This window comes from Mustela nigripes, chromosome 2, assembly GCF_022355385.1.
Source record: "Mustela nigripes isolate SB6536 chromosome 2, MUSNIG.SB6536, whole genome shotgun sequence".
NCBI lineage: Eukaryota > Metazoa > Chordata > Mammalia > Carnivora > Mustelidae > Mustela > Mustela nigripes.
Genome location: NC_081558.1, coordinates 135986685 through 136007998, shown reverse-complemented (window position 1 = coordinate 136007998; position 21314 = coordinate 135986685). Strand labels below are relative to the sequence as shown.

The 21314-nt window shown below is 37.5% G+C and overlaps 1 protein-coding gene across 1 annotated transcript in view; it reads left to right on the top strand.

Annotated features, from left to right (window-relative positions):
- The window catches only part of RSRC1 (arginine and serine rich coiled-coil 1), a 412534-nt gene extending 398044 nt beyond the window's left edge, over positions 1-14490 (top strand). The window contains exons 9-11 of the mRNA XM_059388345.1: positions 5513-5619; positions 13032-13184; positions 13853-14490. Of these exons, the coding sequence (XP_059244328.1) occupies positions 5513-5619; positions 13032-13184; positions 13853-13945 (353 nt within the window). The 3' untranslated portion in view covers positions 13946-14490. The remainder of the gene's footprint in view (positions 1-5512; positions 5620-13031; positions 13185-13852) is intronic.
- Positions 14491-21314: the final 6824 nt, after the last annotated feature.

Genomic DNA, 21314 nt, shown 5'->3' with positions numbered 1-21314 from the left:
GAATATGTTAGAGAAAAAACCCAAGGCTTCAAATAGTTGATATATATGAGACATCATCCTGAAGTCTGAAATACTGTCTTTTGATTGGGAATTAATGATGGTGAAATAATAGTGAGATTAACTAAGACCTATACAAACAAGTGTATTTTCACATTGACAAATTAAAGTTGGATCACATGGAATGGTGACTTTTCTCTGCTATATTAACACTATTATACATGCAAGTAATAAAAATATCATCCACTGGAATATATATGTTCACATTAATAAATTAGCTGGGCAAAGAATCTCCTCATTTGACAAGCTCAGTATATTGTATAATTAAAATGCACAGGAGCTTTTATTCTAAAGCATGTGGAGCTATTTGCTCAACCATGACAGTGACAGTACTTTCTTTTATGTTGCAAATATAGTCTTCTTAATTGGGAGTGTGGGCTTTAGCAGCTATTACTTCCAAACATTCCATGCATTATTTTTCACAGGAGAAAGGACTGGTTAGAGCTGTCAGGGACACATTTCCAGAAGACTATCTTTCCCTGAAATAAACTAGAGGTTGCATAATTTCGTATAATTACAATTTACAATTGGCCAAAAGTTGAAACAAAGATTTTTCATAAATAGTTAATTTTTATTGAAATTATTAAACCAAATTTCTTTTCATACTCTTTGTAACACTTAGTATTTTCTGTTTAGATCTGTAGGGATATAGAAATTACTTTGATGCAAACAACTACCTTATTGTCAAACCACTTTTTATGGTTGTTTCTTAGGATATAAATCTAGTTATTGTCCAGAAAGTCTAAAATCCGCCAAATTTTTAGGTGTTTGTTGAATATACAGGAGCTCCTAATTCAGCTATGTATTCATATCAGCTTAGAGCAAGAGTTTAAACAGAGTGTGTGAATCATAATGTTACATTTTTCCTGCGGAGCCTAGCTTGTGAAAAAAAAAAGAAAAATATGAAACAATACATTTCTTAAAGCACTAATTGGAAAAGCAAAAGACTGAAAACAACTCAAATGACCACCAATAGGGCATTGGTAGGGGAAAAAAAAAATCATAAAACAGATAAATATACAGCTGTAAAATAGAATGGGAAAGTCTCTGTACTAGGGTGGAATTATATTAAAGACATAATGTGTAGTATGTTAATTTTGTGTAAGAAAGAAGTGAATATGTATACTTATATTTTCAGAAAGAAAAAAAGGAAGGATAAAACCAAAATCTAATAAAACTGGTTACCTGTGGATTGGGGGAAGACCTGAGAGAATGGGATAGGAAAGGAAACTTAGACTTCTCTGAATGATATTTTACATTTTGACTTTGGAATCAGGTGTTTTATGCAACTAAAAAATAATATTAAAGACAAGAAATAACAATTGTTGTCAAGGACATGGAGATAAAGGAACCCTTGTGTACTGTGGGAATGTTAGCTGGTGCAGTCACTCTGGAAAACAGTATGAAGTTCCTCAAAAAGTTAAAAATAGAAATATCACATGGTCCAGTAATTCCATAATTCCACTACTAGGCATTACCCAAAGAAAACAAAAACATAAATTCAGAAAGATAATATGCACCCCTATGTCTTTTGCAGCATTATTTACAATAGCCAAGATATGGAAGCAACCTCAGTGTCCGTGGACAGGCGAATGGGCAAAGATGTGGGGTGTGTACATACATACACACAGACACACTGGAATATTACACAGCCATTAAAAGGAAGAGATCTTGCCATTTGCAACAACATAGATGGACCTAGAGACTATTTAAGGGAAATAAGTCAGAAAAAGGAAAATACCATATGATTTCACTTATATGTGGAATCTAAAAAAACAAAACAAATGAATAACAAAAAGCAGATTCAGATTTGTATTCTATAAATACAGAGAATAAACTGCCAGTTGCCAGAGGAGAGAGGGGTTGGGAGATGGGCAAAATGAGTGAAGGGAAATGAGAGGTACAGGCTTCCAGTAATGTAATGAGTAAGTCTTGAGAACAAAAGGTATAGTATAGAGAATATAATCAATGGTATCATGATAGTATTTTATTATGATAGTAGCTACACTTGTGGTGACCATAGTATATAACATATAATTATATCTAGTAGTATATAACATGTAATAACATATGAATTACTATGTTGTATATCTGAAACTAATGTAACATTATGTGTCAACTATACTCAAATAAAAAATACTAATATTAGGGAGATCTAGGTAGCTCAATTGGTTAAGCATCTGCCTTCAGTCTGCCTGGGGTCATGGGATCATGTCCCACATTGGGCTCCGTGCTGAGTGGGGAGCCTGCTTCTCCCTCTCCCTGCGCTTCCCCCTACTTGTGCCCTCTCTCTTTCTCTCTGACATATAAATAAGTTAAATATTTTAAAAATTTATTAATATTAATCACAAGAACAATAAAACAGAAAGCAAGAACTCCATAAAAAATGAATTAAAATAAATTGAACCTAGCTATGTATCTTGTTGGTAGCCTAAGCACATGGAGAATTATTTCAGGTAACTCTAGAGTATACAGTTTTGACATTTCATCAGTGGAATAATTCCTGACATCAAAAAGAATCATAAAGAGGGGCTCCTGGGTGGCTCAGTGGGTTAAAACCTCTGCCTTTGGCTCAGGTCATGATCTCGGGGTCCTGGGATCGAGCCCCACGTCGGGCTCTCTGCTTGGCAGGGAGCCTGCTTCCTCCTCTCTCTCTGCCTGCCTCCCTGCCTACTTGTGATCTCTTGTCTGTCAAATAAATAAATAAAATCTTTAAAAAAAAAAGAATCATAAAGAAATTTTAAACTGTATTAATTCATCTTGTTAATCGTGATATTAATCTCTTTACTTTGAAACTAATACATACTCAACTCTCATATTAAGAGAAACAACTAACAGCACCTGAGTGGCTCAGTGGGTTAAGTGTCTGCCTTTAGCTCAGGTCATGATCTCAGGATCCTGGGATCGAGCCCCACATCAGGCTCTCTGCTCAGCGGGGAGCCTGCTTCCCCCTCTCTGCTTGCCTCTCTGCCTACTTATGATCTCCTCCTCTCTGTGACAAATCTTTAAGAAAAAATAGAGAGAGAGAGAGAGAAACAACTAATACTTTTGATCATATCATTAAGACTTAAGTTTTTTTTTTTAAGATTTTATGTATTTATTTGACACAGAGAGAGATCATAGGTAGGCAGAGCAGCAGGCAGAGAGAAGGGGAAGCAGGCTCCCCGCTGAGCAGAGAGCCCGATGCGGGACTCAATCCCAGGACCCTGAGATCATGACCCAAGCTGAAGTCAGAGGCCCAACCCACTGAGCCACCCAGGTGCCCCAAGACTTAAGAGTTTGAAAGTGAGAGAAAAGACAAAGATATATAAAATCAGAGACCTTAAAAGTCCTCTAATCTTTAATTTGATTGCTAATATCAGCATGAACTCATATCACTTTTTTTTTTCCTTAAAGTATGCATTTCCTGTCCTACCCACTGAAAAAGCTGAGAAGCAGTGACAATCCAGGAACAGTGAACACCCCTGGTGCCCCAGTTACTGTCTTTAAATAAATATCATTTCCCACTCAAAGGAGTCCGAGCCCTTTGGAGAAATGGCTAAGTTGAGGTCTCAGGCAGGAACTGTGCAAGATGAGCCTAGAACATCTTCTCACCCCTTTACTATAAGCAGTCATATCGAAAGGATGAAGGACCAACTTCAGGAGGTCCCCACTGCCCAAAGGTAGAATAACTGAGCAACAAAATATGAAAATGATTACATACAATAAAATATATTAAGCATATAAATATTCAAGAACTCATAATGCTTACCTCTGGATCACAATCGACAAGTAAAGGGGAAAATTAAACATTTATTCTACCTTTCCTGTACAGACTACTTCACAGTCAGTAAGGGAAGTCCTTCATAACAGAGAAATCAGAGCTAATAAATGCAGGGAGAATAATAGAATTAGAAAAATCACCCATTTTGCAACATCTCATGAAATGATGGATCGAATCAACAAACATTAATGTCTGCTGAAAACAATAAGTGAGAGGTTGGTGAAGAACTTTATAATAGAGTCAGGCCAACATCACCTTAGACCCACTGATCAATTTTAACATCCTTAAAATTGGGAGAAACACATCCCAATACAGTGTAATGAGAATTACACATCACCTATGATGTATCCTTGACCAAAAGAAATTGAACCTGAAGTAATCCAGCCTCTAGATCTAATTATTGGTTTACATGAAATTTGAGGAATAGAGGAACATGTTAAATGACATCATGAGAATAAAATCAGCCAGATCTAGAATGGAGAAAATTTTCAAATGTGAATAATCTATTCCCTTCAATAAATAAATGGCAATGGAAGGGACAAACTGAAGACAGTCAGTCATTAAAAGGGATTTAAGATACTTATCAACAAGGTCTAAGGTATGGACCTTGTTTGGATCCTGTTTCAAACAAACTATTTGTAAAAACGACTTTTGTTTTAGACAATCAGTGAAAATTAAACATGAACTGTATAAGATGATATTAAGGCATTATTCATAATATTATCAGATGTGAAGATGGTATTGTAATTATATTACTGTTTGGTTTTTTTAAGTCTTTATCTGAAATTCCTACTAAATATTTAGGGGTGATACAGCACGATATCTGGAAGTTACTTTTGAGTACTCCAGGTCTACCCAAGAAAATGAAGTGAGGGGCAACTGGGTGGCTCATTGGTTAAGCATCTGCCTCATGATCCCAGAGTCCTGGGATTGAGTCCCTTGTGCTCCCCGCTCAGCGGAGCCTGCTTTCTCCCTCTTCCTCCGCCTGCCGCTCTGTCTACTTGCGCTCTTTGTCAAATAAATAAAATCCTAAAAAAAAAAAATGAAGTGAGGATGAATAAATATGAAGTAACAGAGTTCCTGACTATAGAAGCCAGGTGATAGGTGCAAATGGATTCATTGTGCTAATTCCTTTTATATGTATTTCCATGATAATTTTTTTTTAATATTTAAGGCCCTCCCCCAAGATTAGCCCAGATTAGCTTGGATCGTTATAGCATTGCTTTCTCAGCAATGTGTTATTAGGTTTTAGGTGAGAGCCTTGGTGTGTAGGAATGTGATATTTGTGGATCTCAAGAGGAAAGTGTTTTTTTTGTTAGAACGTAACTATAACATCTTTTCATCCAGTTAAATTCCAGAAGTCATAAAAATTACTTCATAGAAAGAAAGAAGCTTGCTTAGAATAGTGTTGTTAAGGGACGCCTGGGTGGCTCAGTTGGTTAAGCAGCTGCCTTCGGCTCAGGTCATGATCCCAGCGTCCTGGGATCGAGTCCCACATTGGGCTCCTTGCTCCGCAGGGAGCCTGCTTCTCCCTCTGACTCTGCCTTCCACTCTGTCTGCCTGTGCTCGCTCTCTCCCCCTCTCTCCCTCTGATAAATAAATAAAATCTTAAAAAAAAAAAAAAAGAATAGTGTTGTTAACAAGCTTACACACCAAAATATACTGACATTATACCCCCCCCCTTTTTTTTAGACCAAGCCACCCTGGTCGAACAAGTAAAAAGAGTAAAAGAAATTGAAGCCATTGAAAGTGATTCTTTTGTTCAGCAGACATTCAGATCAAGTAAAGAAGTCAAAAAGGTAAGTTTTCATCCAGACATTATGAATAAGCCTTTAGATTCCCACTGAGGAGATGCTTTATTAATGGATTTTACTTAAATGTAAGTGCTTCTTCTAACAGATAGATGAAGTAGGGTGAGCGAGTGTCAGCGTGTTATTGAGAGAGAGAGAATGAATCAGTGAGAAGCAGTTCAAGTTTAACTTGTAAAAATATATCTGATGCCATTTTTATTTTAAAATTCACTGAGAAGACAAAGTAAAATGTCAACAGTTCTAAAGCAGTAATATGCATTTCATGAACATATAGTTTTCTTTTCAAGTGTCTGCATCGACTTTTTGAATTGACACTGCTAGAGAAAAGTTAGAAGAGAGCTTTAACAATCAGATTATTACCCAAATAGTAACACGTATCTACACTCTTTGCCCAGATGGGTATCACTTATTCAGCTCCAAAACTCAAAAGGAGTTTTGATTGGCATTTTATTTCTGTTGAATATTGCATATATTCTTTCAGTTATTATCAGGGCTGCCTTTAGGAATCTGTTCCTTTAGTCAGAAAAGGCATTTCACTGTAATCTGCATGTATTCTTTAATAACATGCATGTAATGAAGACATGGTATTATTACCACTTATTCAAAAATATTCTGTATCTGTAAATGAATTAATGACTGTAAAATATCCTGCTGACAAATTTATCTTAATTCATCTATTTTTTTTCTCTGATACTAGATATTTAAGTAGTTGTAAGCCTGAAGGTATGACATACATGTTTGTAAATATCCATTCTTAGCCCCTTAAGATCAAGTTTTTCAAGATGGAGTTATCTGCTTAAGGTTCATATTATTTCTTTTCACACGTGATCCCAAAGTCATCCTCCGCCCACATTGTCCCAATACAGATTCTGCCCACAAGTACAAGGAGATGTCTGCCTCTCACACCCTGGTTAACTCCAAGTCCTTTTTCCCATTTACTGACCTGATAGGTAGCCAGGCAAAAATTGACCTTCTGTTTTTCTATTAGCATTTCTTTTATTGCTAGTGACATGAACATCTTTTCAGTTACCATACACATTTTAAATCTTCCTGGAGAGGTGACTTGAGCATGTGCTGCGTGCCTGGGTGCACAGCACCAGCCAGCCCTGGTTAGCCGTGGTCGCCGCCTCCATTTGCCAATTTCATTTGAACTTTTTGTAGTGTACCACCACGACTCCTATAAAATGGTGGAACTGTAAAATGGACATCCATAAGTATAGTTGCTCATTTTATTTAATACCTTACTCTTGAATATCTTACATATTTAAAGGTCATTCATATGTCCTAAAAGAATTGTAATATTTGTTTTCTGAGGTTCACCTTGACTTCCCAGGTCTCAGTGGACTCACTGAAGATAAACGGCATTTTCTTTCTGTGGAAATACTTATTCCTCTCTAGTTACTACACCAGGTTTTCCACTAAACAACTTTTCCCCTTATTTTATTATTAATAATAAACTTATTTGGGGACGCCTGGGTGGCTCAGTCAGTTAAGCGGCTGCTTCCAGCTCAGGTCATGATCTCAGTGCCCTGGGATCGAGTCCAGGTTTGGCTCTTTGCTCAGCAAGGAGTCTGCTTCTCCCTCTACCCTTTCCTCCACCCCACTCGTGATCTCTCTGATACTCTCTCAAATAAATGAAATCTTTTTAAAAAATTATTTTAAAAAATAATAATAAACTTATTTTTAATTCAATTATTTTCCCTCCAAGATACTGGCAGCTCTTCCAATAGCAAGCAAATTGCTAGCGAAACCAGCAATGAGCAAGGAAATTGATCAGAAGTGTACCTGATATAGAGGAAAGAGGGTGGAACTTAGGACTCAAGGGGAGAGTTTGAATTTTAACTTGCAAACTTCCTGCCATAATTTATGGTCTTTAGCAAGTTTCTCAACCTCTTCAGTCCTCAGTTTCCAAATTCATAAAATAGAACCAAAAACACCTACGTTTTGGAGTTATTGAGGAATAAATATAATGAGTATCAAATATCTAACCTGGCTCTTGATCCAATAAATGCTTATTTTTAGATAACATACTCTAGTATCTAAATTGTTTTATATCTACGTACATTCTGTAACTAAGCAGTGCTTAAAAACTTCTACTGTAGGTGCTCATTCTGTCTTAAGTAGCAAGACCTCACCCCATTTACATTTTTTAATCTTCCCCAAGTTTCCATGCTCACCAGTAAGGCAGACCTCTTGCTGAAAAACACAGAAAATCTTTAGATCTGATTTTACCTTTAAAGTCTTTTGAAAAGTGTTAATGTAATAATATCAGTATATTTCCATTTCAGAATAATGTTTTCACCTCACTGCAGCCACTAGAAAAGTTTTAAAAGATTATTTCCCATAACATCTGAAGGTTATTTATCTTAAGCTAACTGACTAAATCCAAGGGAAAAAGTCTTCTTCCTAAATCTCTAACTAAACCCAGTATAGTTAAATGGCTTTCCATCAGACCAGTATAAAGGAATTTCACCTATATCTCTGATCAAAGGGATCATCATTATTAATTATTTTAATAATTAGTTTCTGTTTTAGTTTTCATTGCCAATTTGGAATTTTCTCTCACCTTCAGTATAGCTTTTCTTGCACTTCTAATTCAGATGCCACCATAAGGGATAGGGAAGACTAAGATGAAATAGGGGCCTCCTGGGGCACCTGGGTGGCTCAGTTGGTTAAGCATCTGACTCTTGATTTCAGCTCAAGTCATGATCTCAGGGTCATGAAATCAAGCCCCACATAGGGCTCCATGCTCATCAGGGAGTCTGAGATTCTCTCTCTCTTTCCCTCTGCCTCTCCCACCTCGCACGTGCTCTCTCTCTCTCTAAAATAAATAAATAAATCCTCCCAGTTTCAAAAGGAACATTCATGAATCTGTGTGAGAGCAACTCATCTACTGTTTTAGCTGTCTTTTGAAAGAGGTGCCCCTGAACAATAATTCACACAAAGAAATAAAATCAATTCTGGAAAGTCTTGAGCTGGCTAGTGTGATGGAGAAGCAAACGCAGCCTAGAAATACTAATGCAGCACTGTGAGCTGGGCCACTTAAAAATGTATTTAATTAGGGGCACCTGGGTGGCTCAGTGGGTTAAAGCCTCTGCCTTCGGCTCAGGTCATGATCTCAGGGTCCTGGGATCAAGCCCCACATCGGGCTCTGCTCAGCAGGGAGCCTGCTTCCCTTCCTCTCCCTCTGTCTGTCTCTCTGCCTGCTTGTGATCTCTGTCTTCCAAATAAATAAATAAATAAATTTTTAAAAATGTATTTAATTAAAATATTTTACCAACATCTTTATTTCTTTCCTCTAAAATTAAAACCAAATAAAAATCTTGGGTTTAGCCGTTGAGAAGCAGTGGTCAAAAACATGAGATGTAGGGTCAGACAGATGTGGGGTCAGGTCTGATTCTGCCATTGACTGGCTGTGTGTCCTTAAACCACATGAGAACCCCATGGCTCTCTTATCTTAAAAGGAGGTAATAGCCCTAGCAAAAGTTTTTTATAAGGATGAGCAAGATACTTTACATAAAACAGTTAGCCAAGTGCCTGACACTCAGGAAATAAAAGCTGTTATTATTCTTTCTCTCCCTGCTTCTGTTCCACCTCTTCCTCTTCCTGAATGCTGAGGGCTGCATTTGGCTATAGCGTTCTTTTTTGTTGTTGTTCTTTTTTTAAGATTTTATTCATTTATTTGACAGACAGAGATCACAGTGGGCAGAGAGGCAGGCAGAGAGAGTGTGTGGGAGAAGCAGGCTCCCCGCTGAGTAGAGAGCTCAATACGGGGCTCTATCCCAGGTGCCCCTGGCTATGGCGTTCTTAAAAGGAATTGGAGATGCAAAGATTCTCATTTTGGTTAGGTCACAGCTTGTTTTATGTAATTTTTTATGGTTTATAGACCCTAAAATTCTCATTGGAGCCTTGGTGACCTATTGTATTACTAAGCAAATAATTAAAAAATTTACTTCACAGCTTACGTAGTAGCTTACTGGTTCAGTGTACAGACAGAAGCTTCAGGCCAGTTTGTTTCAACACAGCATTCAGAAACATTAAAACACTAACCAAATGATGTAAAACAATGTTGTAACATAGCCCCACTTTGTTTTTTATATTTAAATAATTTAAAGTGATGAAAATAATAATGGCTATCATTAATGCTAGACATTTAACATATTTATCTAAAATACCAGTAACCTTTATTTAACACTAAGCAAGCTAAGGCTCAACAAATTTTAGAACCCATGGTCAAAGTACTAATAAATGACAAGAAAGAACATTCACACAAAATTGATTCAACCCCAGACCCCATGTTTGTTTTTAGTCATTCGGTGTCATAATTGTGAACTCAGTGCACATTCCTATTGACGTATAAAGCATGCATGCATTCACTAATGGGGGAATATGCTTTTAAAAAAAAATGGCATTTACCTTAGTGAATGTACAACAGTCTAAAGTATTAGCCATCCAACACTGGACTTTTGTTAGTCACTGCATTTCAAAATGATCAGAAAAGCAGTGATGGGCCAACAGTGAATAAATTTACACTCAACTGTAATATAAAACAGAAGGCCAATTTATTAGTTTAGAAAATGATATCCCTTTCCAGTTTCTAAAATGTCTGTGTCTGCAATATAAGGTAGCAATTCAGGATGCCCAAGAAGCTGAATTATTTATCAGGAGATTACTTAGCAAAGGGAGGTAAATTATCTTAAGGACCATTTCATCCAGATCATGGGGAGATAGGGGCTATCCCTGATGCATAGCAAAGTCTAACTCTCTTGAGGACTAAGTTACTGATGACCCAGGTTTCAACATCTTTCTCTTCTGGATAGCTCTATGTACATTGGCATAAAGTTTGTATCCCTGAAAAAGGCTTCTCTATACTCACAACCTCTTCAACTGATAGTCTTCACCAGTGTGAATTCCACTAATTAAGCTAAAGAGCTGTTACCAGAAAGTGGCTATTACCAACAACATTCTAGACATTGTGTCTCTGTCAACACATATCGATTTAACAGGTTAACTCTCTGCAATCATCTCTCTCTTATGTGAGTAGATAATCTGATAGCCTCTGCTAGATCATCAGCTTCAGGAACCAAGACGCAGTTTGTTTCCAAACTGCTGTCGCAGACAAGCTTATTGCCAGTAATTCAACCCTGAAATGGTTGTCGCTGGCAGATGTTCAGAAAGAGGGTAAATAACCTTAAGCAGCAGGGTCTAACTTACTCTTTTTTCCTTGGAAGTCTGTTTTAAAACAAGTTTTCCAATCCAAACCACCAGGTGGCAGTGCTACTCAAAGCCAGATACTTGATAGTGGCTCTGTTGAGGTTTTTTGTTGTTGTTGTTGAGTTTTTTTTAATAGTCGAAATTTCTCCAGCAGTTTTCCTCACTTAAAGAAGCAATTGATGATTCTTGTCATATATTTTTTAACTACCCATTTAAATAATAACTTCCATGCTCTGATCCTAATCTCTGAAAACTTTACCTGAAATGTGTATAAGCACTTCTGAAAGAAAATGTTAATGTACTGTAGGTAAAAACAAAATGAGATCAGTTCACTGATATAAGAGAATGTTACCTCTGCCACCTGAATATGTGTGATCCACATCTTTGACAACAAGAATAACAGCACTCCACAATTCTTCGAGGCAGTTCAATACCGCCAGTCTAAGCCCCATCAAAGCACAGCTAAGACAGGCAGAATGACATGCTCCTCTATTCTCTGATTGTAGCATAGACTACCAAAAAAATGATGTCTGGACCTCATTGGATTAGCATACTTCCCACCTTTCCCTGCTGCAGAATGTTGGGCTTTACTGATCTACATCCTTGGTTTTATAAAGGGTCAGTATAATATCACACAGGCCTGTAGACCTTCTCGGCCCAGTATGTTGAAGACAGAAAAGTTTGACACCTGGTGATGGAGGTGTGGGGGAGTACTGGCTTCAAAATACTAGAAGAAAACTGCCAAATATAACAGTTATTTCTTTAAGTATCTATATGTCCCTTGTTAAAATTTGCAGTTGTCTTTATTTTGATATCTATTTGTTAGTAATCTGTAGTTCCATTAGCAAAATGTAATCTCCATGTGGTACAGAGAACCTACCTATTTTACTCTCCCTTGTGTACCCAGTGCTTAGCAGTTAGTAGCACTCAATAAATACTGAAAACATGGAATCCAGTTCTAAGATAAATCATTCTAAGAAATGATTAACTAATTCATATAGATTTCATTTTCTAGGTGTTTTTTCCCAGTGACATCTGTTGTACCCTTCACTCAGAGAAGTGGATATTCAGAAGTAGCTAAATTAAAAGAAAATAGTGGTTCAAAAACTACACATATAGAACCAGTGGGTGTAGAAAAAAGGTTGAGTGGTGGAATTAATCTCTCAGTCATCTTGGGTTATTTTAACTTCCGATTTCAGTTTCTCGTCTAGTCCATTTCATGTTATCCCTACAGCCTTGCTGCTAGTTAGCCACTTTCCTGGCCTTTTCCTTTCTCAGATAGGGAGGCATCGGATTTAACCCAAGAGAGCACAACATTGCTGGTTTCTTCCAGGCAGCAGCAATGATTTACCAGTCCTCATGTCTGCAGCTCTGAGCCCAGTGCCTGGCCCCTTGTATGGCCCCTGAATGATGGAATATCATTCAGCAATAAAATGGAATGATGTACTGATACATGCTTCAGCCTTTCATGGATGAACCTTGAAAGCATACTCAATGAAAGAAGCCAGTCACAGAAAACAAAACAAACCACCACCAACAAAAAAGTACCTAATGTATGATCTTCTGTGTGAAGTGTCCAGAATAAGCAAACCCATAGTGACAGAAAAGAGATGAGTGGTTGCGTAGGGATGGGGAGGCTGGGAGAAATGGGGATTAGCGAGTACTAATGGGTATGGGGTTTTGTGGGAGGATGATGAAAATGTTCTGAAGTTGCTTGTGGTATTGGTTGCAAAACTCTTGTGGATATGCTGAAAGCTATATGAATTGTGATATGTGAATTATATCTCACTGAGGCTTTTATTTAAAAAGCAAAAACTAAACAACCTTTGAATTTGCTTTTCACCTCTAAAGAGACCAGATGAATGCTGGAGCTTTGTTGCTTGTTTTGACTAATAGAATTTAGATTTATGAAATATGTTTCTCTATAGATAGACTCATACGTCCCAATTTCTCAAGAAAAATACGCTGATTATAAAAAAATGATCAACATTGTCTCCATGTTTTTGTATTTGTGGTCTTGTTTTAAGAATTGTTTCTTATTCAGTCACCCAGGGTATTTTTATGATTAGCAGTATCTCAAATAGACTAAATGAACAATTGCTATTCAAAATAAAAAATATTGTTAAGGCAAAATTTTAATTCATCTTGTGATCTAATTAATGAACTATTTCTGTATGATGTTTCAGTCCGTGGAACCTGGTGAGGTGAAGCACACAGCTGTGACATCAGGACCAGCACCAGGAGCTGCTGACCCCCCCAGTAGTGAGAAAGAAATAGATCCCAGCAGCATCCCCACGGCCATCAAGTACCAAGATGACAATTCTCTGGCCCATCCAAATGTAAGATCTTTAGATCAGAACAATTTCCACTGAAGTCTAGTTGACTTAAATGAGTTTAAACTGTTGTTATTTTGTGCTGGCGACAAGAAGCCTGTTGGAAGAAATGGATTTATATGTTCCTGTTGGCTAGAAATAGGCAGCTGACCCCTGTCCCTTAGAGCAGTTACATGGATTTGAAGCCAGTATGAGCCAAATCATTTTGTCTGACTTTTAGAAGTATTCTTTCTGTAATTAACAAAAATAAGCAAAAAAAAAAAATAAATAAATAAGAAGTTTGGTTGTTTTTTAAATCTAGCATTAAAGATCTAATTCTGCCTGAGCTCTAGTTGGCTCATTGAATTGAGCCTGTCATCAACATATTTTGCTCTCTGCTCTGAAGTCGTGGCATTCCACTGTGTCTCTGAGAGAGTATGTAGGAAATAAACTTCACAAAATGCACCATAAAATTGTTAACAGACAATGTTGATATTAGTCCTTTTCTCCAGGACTTTCTGAACATTATTAATTCCAAATAGATTATCTTCAGTTGAGAAGTCACCAAAAGTTTAAACAGCATCCAAATCTTGTGCTAAAAGATGTATTCTATAAAGGTAATTTATGTTGCATAAGGGCAAATCCAAATTATTGGCAAACAGTAACATTTTTTCTTTTTCTTTTTCTTATTTCAGTTATTTATTGAGAAAGCTGATGCTGAGGAAAAATGGTTCAAGAGATTAATTGCCCTCCGACAAGAAAGGCTAATGGGTAGTCCTGTGGCCTGAATAATATACAGATGGTTGAATTAACAGTAACATTGGAAATTTAGGTTTTTAAATCCCAATATTAACTTTTTACTCTTAAAAAGCAGTTAGCTGATAATGTAAAAAGGTACTATTTCATTCATTTCTCATGTAGGCTTGAATATTTGCTGATTTGAACTTAACCAAACATTGTGAATATTAAAACTAGTATAAAATTTAACAATGCATGAAAATATCATACTGTTAATAAAAGTATCAGTGGTAAAATAAATGATACACAGTAGTATTTGAGTAAAATTGGAAAATATCAAGCCATCATTTAAAGACACAATTTTGATTAATCATGCATATGTAAGAATCAAACTATATGCTATCCATGTGAGATTTCATCTTCCATGTATTATTAAACCATTTTGAGTCTTTTTTTTCACATTATTGTAAACATTTAGGCAGAATAAAAAGCACTCTAAACAATCTAAGCAGAATGAGCATGTTAATCTTAAAGAAAAAACATATTTTTAAAACATTTTTTGAAAATTAAATAAATTGAAATTTTATTACTTAGAGATCAGCATATACTAAGTGTTCCTTTTAAAAATATTAGCAGATCCTGGCTCATTCTCCTAGAAACATATGTTCATACTAGACCTCATCAGTTGACCAAATACCCATGATGGGGAAATCATTTCTGAGGAAACTGGTAAGAGCTCTCACTTCAGTCTTACTTACCCAACTTTTAGTCCCTGCAGAGAAAGCCAGCTAATTGTAATTTTGATAAGGCTATTTGTCATTGTAGAATACCTTTCTGCAGTAGCTGAATGAAAATCAAGCATGCTTTCCATACTAAACATGCCAGAGATGAGGATTTCTAGGCCTTGCCTTAAAAAACTAGTTTTCAACAGCTGACATGAATATTTCCCTTCTATTTTGTTCTGTTGTCTGGTCTCACTCTAATTTGGTGTCTGTGAAGACTGTGCCTCAGAATACAGTATAATCCGGAAAAGTTTGGGGGCGAGGATTACCAATATGTAAAGCCATCTTTGTTGTATTTCTGAAACTACTAAAACTCTAATTCCTATAAAAATTGTAAAAATAGGGGTGCCTGCATGACTCAGTCAGTTAAGCATCTGCTTTCAACTCCAGTCATGATCCCAAGGTCTTGGGATCCATGTCCTGTATTAGGCTCCCTGCTCAGCCTACGTCTCCCTCTCCTGCTCCCCCTGCTTGTGTCTCTTCTCTCCCTGTTAAACAAACAAACAAACAAATAAATAAGTCTTTTAAAAAATAAATAAAGGGTGGCTCAGTTGGTTAAGCGTCTGCCTTCAGCTCAGGTCATGATCCTGGAGTCCCACATCAGGCTCCCTTCTCAGTGGGCAGCCTGCTTCTCCCTTTGCCCCTCCGGTCACTCATGTTCTCTCTCTCTTTCTCTCTCCCAAATAAATAAATGAAATCTTTAAATAAATAAATAGATTTTTAAAATATAAAGATCCCAGTTGCAAAAGGTATGGAAAATAAGCTAATGACAAAATACTTGTTTTCATATAAACGTGATTCACATTCTAAGTTGGTGCTAGTGGTCTTTTCTTGTCTTTTTCTCTTCTTTATTTAGCTGTAAGTGAAAGTGCCCAGCATAAACTCGGGTTCATGTGATCGTTAGTAAAAATACATACATTTTTAGTGACTAAAGGAGGGATTACAGTTTTTGAAATATTTTGTAGTTCATTCCTTGCATAACTTGTAAACAGTAAAAGGACTCTCACTCCTTTGGAAAGTATATTTTACAAGACTCTGGATTGTCATTTGGTCCACTAGTTTATTCTCCAGAGAACCTGGACTAGGCATTTTTTTCCAGTATGCCTAACGCTCCATACTTATAACTAGTGAAAATATTGTGATCTGTGTTAATTATATTTAACACCAGTGTTCCTTTATGGCAAGTACCCCAAACACAGAAGTTTAAATTACAGTTGATTTGTATTTTAACGCTAGATTTTTCAAAGACATGGAGAATCAAGTTGTTTTTTGATTCACTAAACTTTAGTCCCTGCAGGAACTCAATGACTATTCTCCTCCTTCCTGATTTCCAGTATGATTCATTTTAATATATTATTAACTTCATTTACCTACATTCCTATTGAAGACTACAATATTACCACATAAGCCAAATCAAATTTAATGAGAAAGACTTCAGAGAACAATATCAAATATATCACCATACTCAAGCTAGGTGATGCATCCTGGCCTTCTTTAATATCCTAATGTAATGAGTCTATAAAACACAACAATCCCTTTCATGTCACTTGAGTAATGATAACAATTTGGACTTACATGAGACCTTGGTGTTTATTGAAACATTGATTTCATACAGAATGATGAGTGCTCGTAATATAAGTTGGGTTTTCATTTCTGACTACCTTCTTAGGGAAAATGGAATAAGAGCATCACGTCATTCCTCTGCTTCACTTTAGTATCCTCACCGATAAAATGAGGATGCTAAGAGTGGACCTGCCTTCTTTGATTTTTCGGCAAAGTAACATAAAAGAATGCCCTTCATAGAAAAAGTTTTCTGTGTGTGCCAAAATAACATTTTAGCATGCTAGCCAGCTTAAGGAAATATGGAACAGATAGTTGCATGAGTAATGGTGTGAAAAGCTGCACTCCAACATCGGTGTACTCCTTATGTATGCGCTTGAAATACCATGGTCAGTGGACTCCATCCCAGCTTTGTCCCCAGCTCTCCCTAATCTCCCTCCCTGCCAAGAACACAGGAAACCCTATTTGCTCTGCAGTTAATGACCTATACCATCCACTTACTTGAGGGATCTCAGGTTTTCTTCAGTCAAATTTACCCACTTATTCATTAATCTTTTTTTTCAATACCTAGTTTGTCCTGGGCACCATAAGTGCAGTTGAGTACACATGGGTGAGTCTAGTGGGGATCCTGCCTCCAAAAGGTTTAGTTATGAAGCTCAGACATGTATATGACATAAGATATACAATACTTAGTGGCAGAGCAGAAAACACGGTGGCAGTGAAAAGAGAAATTATTCCAAGTTAGAAAATTAAGGAAGTCTTCATGAAAGAAATCACAACTGATGAAGACTTGAAAAAAGATGGCTCTGGAGCCGCAAGGTCTCTCAGCCAGCCATCCACCTCCATCTTCCTAATAGTTGCCCTGGAAGGTTGGGAACTATCTAACCCATGGAAGTTCTAACCCAGAGAAGAATCCCTCTTGCAAAAGACCTAGATGTCCCTGCCTCTCAATTTTATGAAAAATCCAGGCAAAATTTGAGGTTCCTGGTATACCCTTCGGCTTTTCCTGACCATTTCTACCTTTCAGTGGAGAATTGGATAAATAAGCCAAGCCTTCATTTGGCCACTGGTATCAACAGTCTTGTATCACTACCAAGATGACATGAGCCGAGATATGCAAAGAAAACTGAAAGGAGACTTCCAGTACCTCTGAGAGCATCATGTCTGGCGGTAAGGCCTTGCACGGCCATGTGGATCCCTCTGCATTCCCCCAATACGCTTTGTTTTTCCACTGTGTACTGTTATAGAAAGCATTATTTGGAACTAAAAGATAGAGTCCACTTGTCTGGTTAGATCCTACCCCAAATTTTCCTTTCATTTGGGCATCCAGTGAAAATCTTTAAGTGTACAAATAAGATAGTAATAAAAGCTGGAAACAGAACAAGACAGGTGACATTTTGGGTCACTGAACTATGGATGAATTGATCTGGAATTCTTGTACCCATATTACTCCTTCCCCCATTTCCCTATCCCCAAATTCCTTTTGAATATAGAAGGAATTTTATTTAAGAATTATTTCTTCTAGGGACGCCTGGGTGGCTCAGTTGGTTAAGCAGCTGCCTTCGGCTCAGGTCATGATCCCAGCGTCCTGGGATCGAGTCCCACATCGGGCTCCTTGCTCAGCAGGGAGCCTGCTTCTCCCTCTGCCTCTGTCTACCATTCTGTCTGCCTGTGCTCGCTCTCTCCCCCTCTCTCCCTCTGATAAATAAATAAAATCTTAAAAAAAAAAAAAGAATTATTTCTTCTAGAGAGAGAGCAGTGGAGAGAGGGAGAGAGAGTCTTAAGTAGACTTTGTGCTGAGCATGAAGACCCTGAGATCATGACCCTGAGCCAGAACCAAGAGTCGGATGCTTAACCAACTGTGCCACCCAGGTGCCCTGACAGAAGGAGTTTTAAACAAGCTCTTGGCCATTACTCAATTGATAGAGTACTCGAATTATTTAGACAGTGTTTAAATGCCATCCTTTAAATGTAAGCTTAACTCCTTGGAACTCCATTCTGGAATAATGAAAAAGCACGTCATCTTCATAAGAAAATACTTGAGTCTTTACCACAGAACAGGAGTAAAAATAAAGGTGAGAAAGAACATTTTGTGAATTCTCTAATCATCTTCATCTTTTATGTAATAAAAGACCTGTAAGAGGTGGACCCTGTAAGGGGTGGACGTTGATCAATATATTTAACTGGTGGGTTTTTCTAAATCAAAACACTCTTCTCTCTATTTCCAAGTTATTTTTGGCTGTCATTGTACACCCAGGATCTAGCCCATTCCTGACACAAAGAAAGCTCTCAATAAATATTTTCCAGTGAAAGAAGAATGAATTTGCCCGTGTCAGATGAGCCATCTATTTATCAGTCTGGTTATTTAAATTAAGCTGTTTGGAGCCAGCACAAAAAATAAATAGGTGTCTATGTGTATACCAAAAGAACTGACAGTACAGTCTCAAGGAAATGCTTGCACACCCATGTTCATAATGGCATTGTTCACAATAGCTAAAACATGGAAGCAACCCCAAGTGTCCATGGATGGATGAATGGAGAAGCAAATGTGGCGTATGCACACAATGGAATATTATTCAGCCTTAAAGACGAAGAAAATATTAAGCAAAATAAGTCAGTCAAGGAAAGACAAATACCATATGGTCTCATTCATATGTGGAATTTAAGAAACAGAACAAATGAGCAAAGATTAAAAGAAGAGAAAGAGACAAACCGAGAAACAGACTCTTAACTATAGAGAAACATCTGATGGTTACCAGAGGGGAAAGAGTGAGGGGATGGGGATTAAGGAATGTACATGTGATAAGCACCAGCTGATATATGGAATTGCTGAATCACTATATTGTACACTTGAAACTAATATAACACTGTATTTTTTTTAAGGATTTTATTTATTTATTTGACAGAGATCACAAGTAGGCAGAGAGGCCGACAGAGAGAGAGAGAGGAGGAAGCCGACTCCCCACTGAGCAGAGAGCCTGGTGCGGGACTCGATCCCAGGACCCTTAGATCATGACCTGAGCCGAAGGCAGCGGCTTAACCCACTGAGCCACCCAGGCGCCCCTATAACACTGTATGTTAAACTAAAAAAGGAGGAAGGAAATTCTGCAATATACTACAACTTGGATGAACCTTGAGGACATTATGTTAAGTGAAGTAACCCAATCACAAAAGGACACAAACTATTATGATTCCACTTATATGAGTTACTCAGATTAGTTAAAATCATAAAGACAGAAGGCATAACCATAATTGCCCAGACTGGGGGAGGGGGAAATGGGGGGTTACTGTTTAAGGGGTAAAGAGTTTCAGTTTCATAAGGTGAAAAGAGTTATGGGGATGGATGGTGGTGATGGTTTCACAGTACTGTGAGTCTATTTAAGAACCCTGAACTGTAGATATTAAAATGGCTAAGATGGTAACTGCTATGTGTATCTTGCCACAATAAAATAAAATCTATTGGGGCGCCTGGGTGGCTCAGTGGGTTAAAGCCTCTGCCTTTGGCTCAGGTCATGATTCCAGTGTCCTGGGATCAAGCCCCGCATCGGGCTCTCTGCTCAGCGGGGAACCTGCTTCCTCCTCTCTCTCTCTGCCTGCCTCTGCCTACTTGTGATCTGTCTGTCAAGTAAATAAATAAAAATCTTTAAAAAATAAATAACTAAATAAATAAAAGAGAATCTACCCTAAGTAAATGTCATGGGTAAGTACAGAGTACATAGTGCCTTTCTGTTGTAATTGGGGCTACAACAGTGGGACGGAGTTAAAGCAAGAATCTTACTATTTCTAAACTACACCAGACTTTCTAGTGTAATTTTTTTATTGCTGAAATAATATTTCAAGTGATGTGGATGTGGTTATTCAGGGTCCACCGCTGGCTCCTATGATTGCTGTCCTTGGGAGCTATAGGCCAGTGTTAAAGAAGTAAAGGCTACCAATATACTAATACACCACTGTAAACTCAACAGTGTACCATTTTATTTTTAGATCTTGGGAAGGAATGGCAAAATGATCCTGTGACGACTCCCAGGACGATGAACTGAACTGACCCTCTTTCAGCATCTCGTAACTTGAGACTTGGGCTGAAATCCTACAGTGTAAGAAATGTAGTAGAGTGCAGACTCCCTTCCTAATCTTTTTTAAAATGAGCTGCCAAAATCCCATGTCTTACGTAAAGTCTGTAACTACAGTCTACCTGCGAATGACACAAGAATTATGTCATAAAATTAAAATGGAATTGAAAACATAAATAATTGAGAAATAAATATTTTCCAAATACCACCCCAATGGATGAATGACTGACTACTGTTAAAGATTCCCAGGTTTGGGGGCGCCTGGGTGGCTCAGTGGGTTAAGCCGCTGCCTTCGGCTCAGGTCATGATCTCAGAGTCCTGGGATTGAGTCCCGCATCGGGCTCTCTGCTCAGCGGGGAGCCTGCTTCCCTCTCTCTCTCTCTGTCTGCCTCTCCATCTACTTGTGATTTCTCTGTCAAATAAATAAATAAAATCTTTAAAAAAAAAAAAAAGATTCCCAGGTTTGTTTAAACAAATTCTGTAATTGGATTATTTATTTAGCACCATTGTATCTTTTCTCTCCGTAGTACATCTAATTGGCCTGGAGAAGATAACGCATAACTAATTGATTAATAGTTTGTAAAAATACTCCTTTCAAAATCCTGTGTATTTGAATCCCCTGCACTCTCAGTATGTGAGGTGAAAATGGAAAGTCATCCAAAATGATCATCGCCCATGAATACAGTTTTTTCCAAGTTTAAAATATTTCATTAAAATTTGTGGACCGACATAGAGCATAATCAGCATCCTAAGTCCCATGTTACTTAACAGCTGTTCCACCAGAAATGCTTCCAGGCAAATAACCTATTCACATTAAGTGTTCCTACATCCACGCTTGTGTTGCAGAGGTCATGTGGGCTGCTTTCAGAAAAAGATGCTATGAGGCTTTAACTTCCCTTCTTTATAATTAATAAAAGAATAACGAATGTGTTAGCATTCACCATAGCCTAGAAATTACCAAAGACTCCGTTTTTACTTGTCCTAAACTTGAAATTCCAATTTCTAAG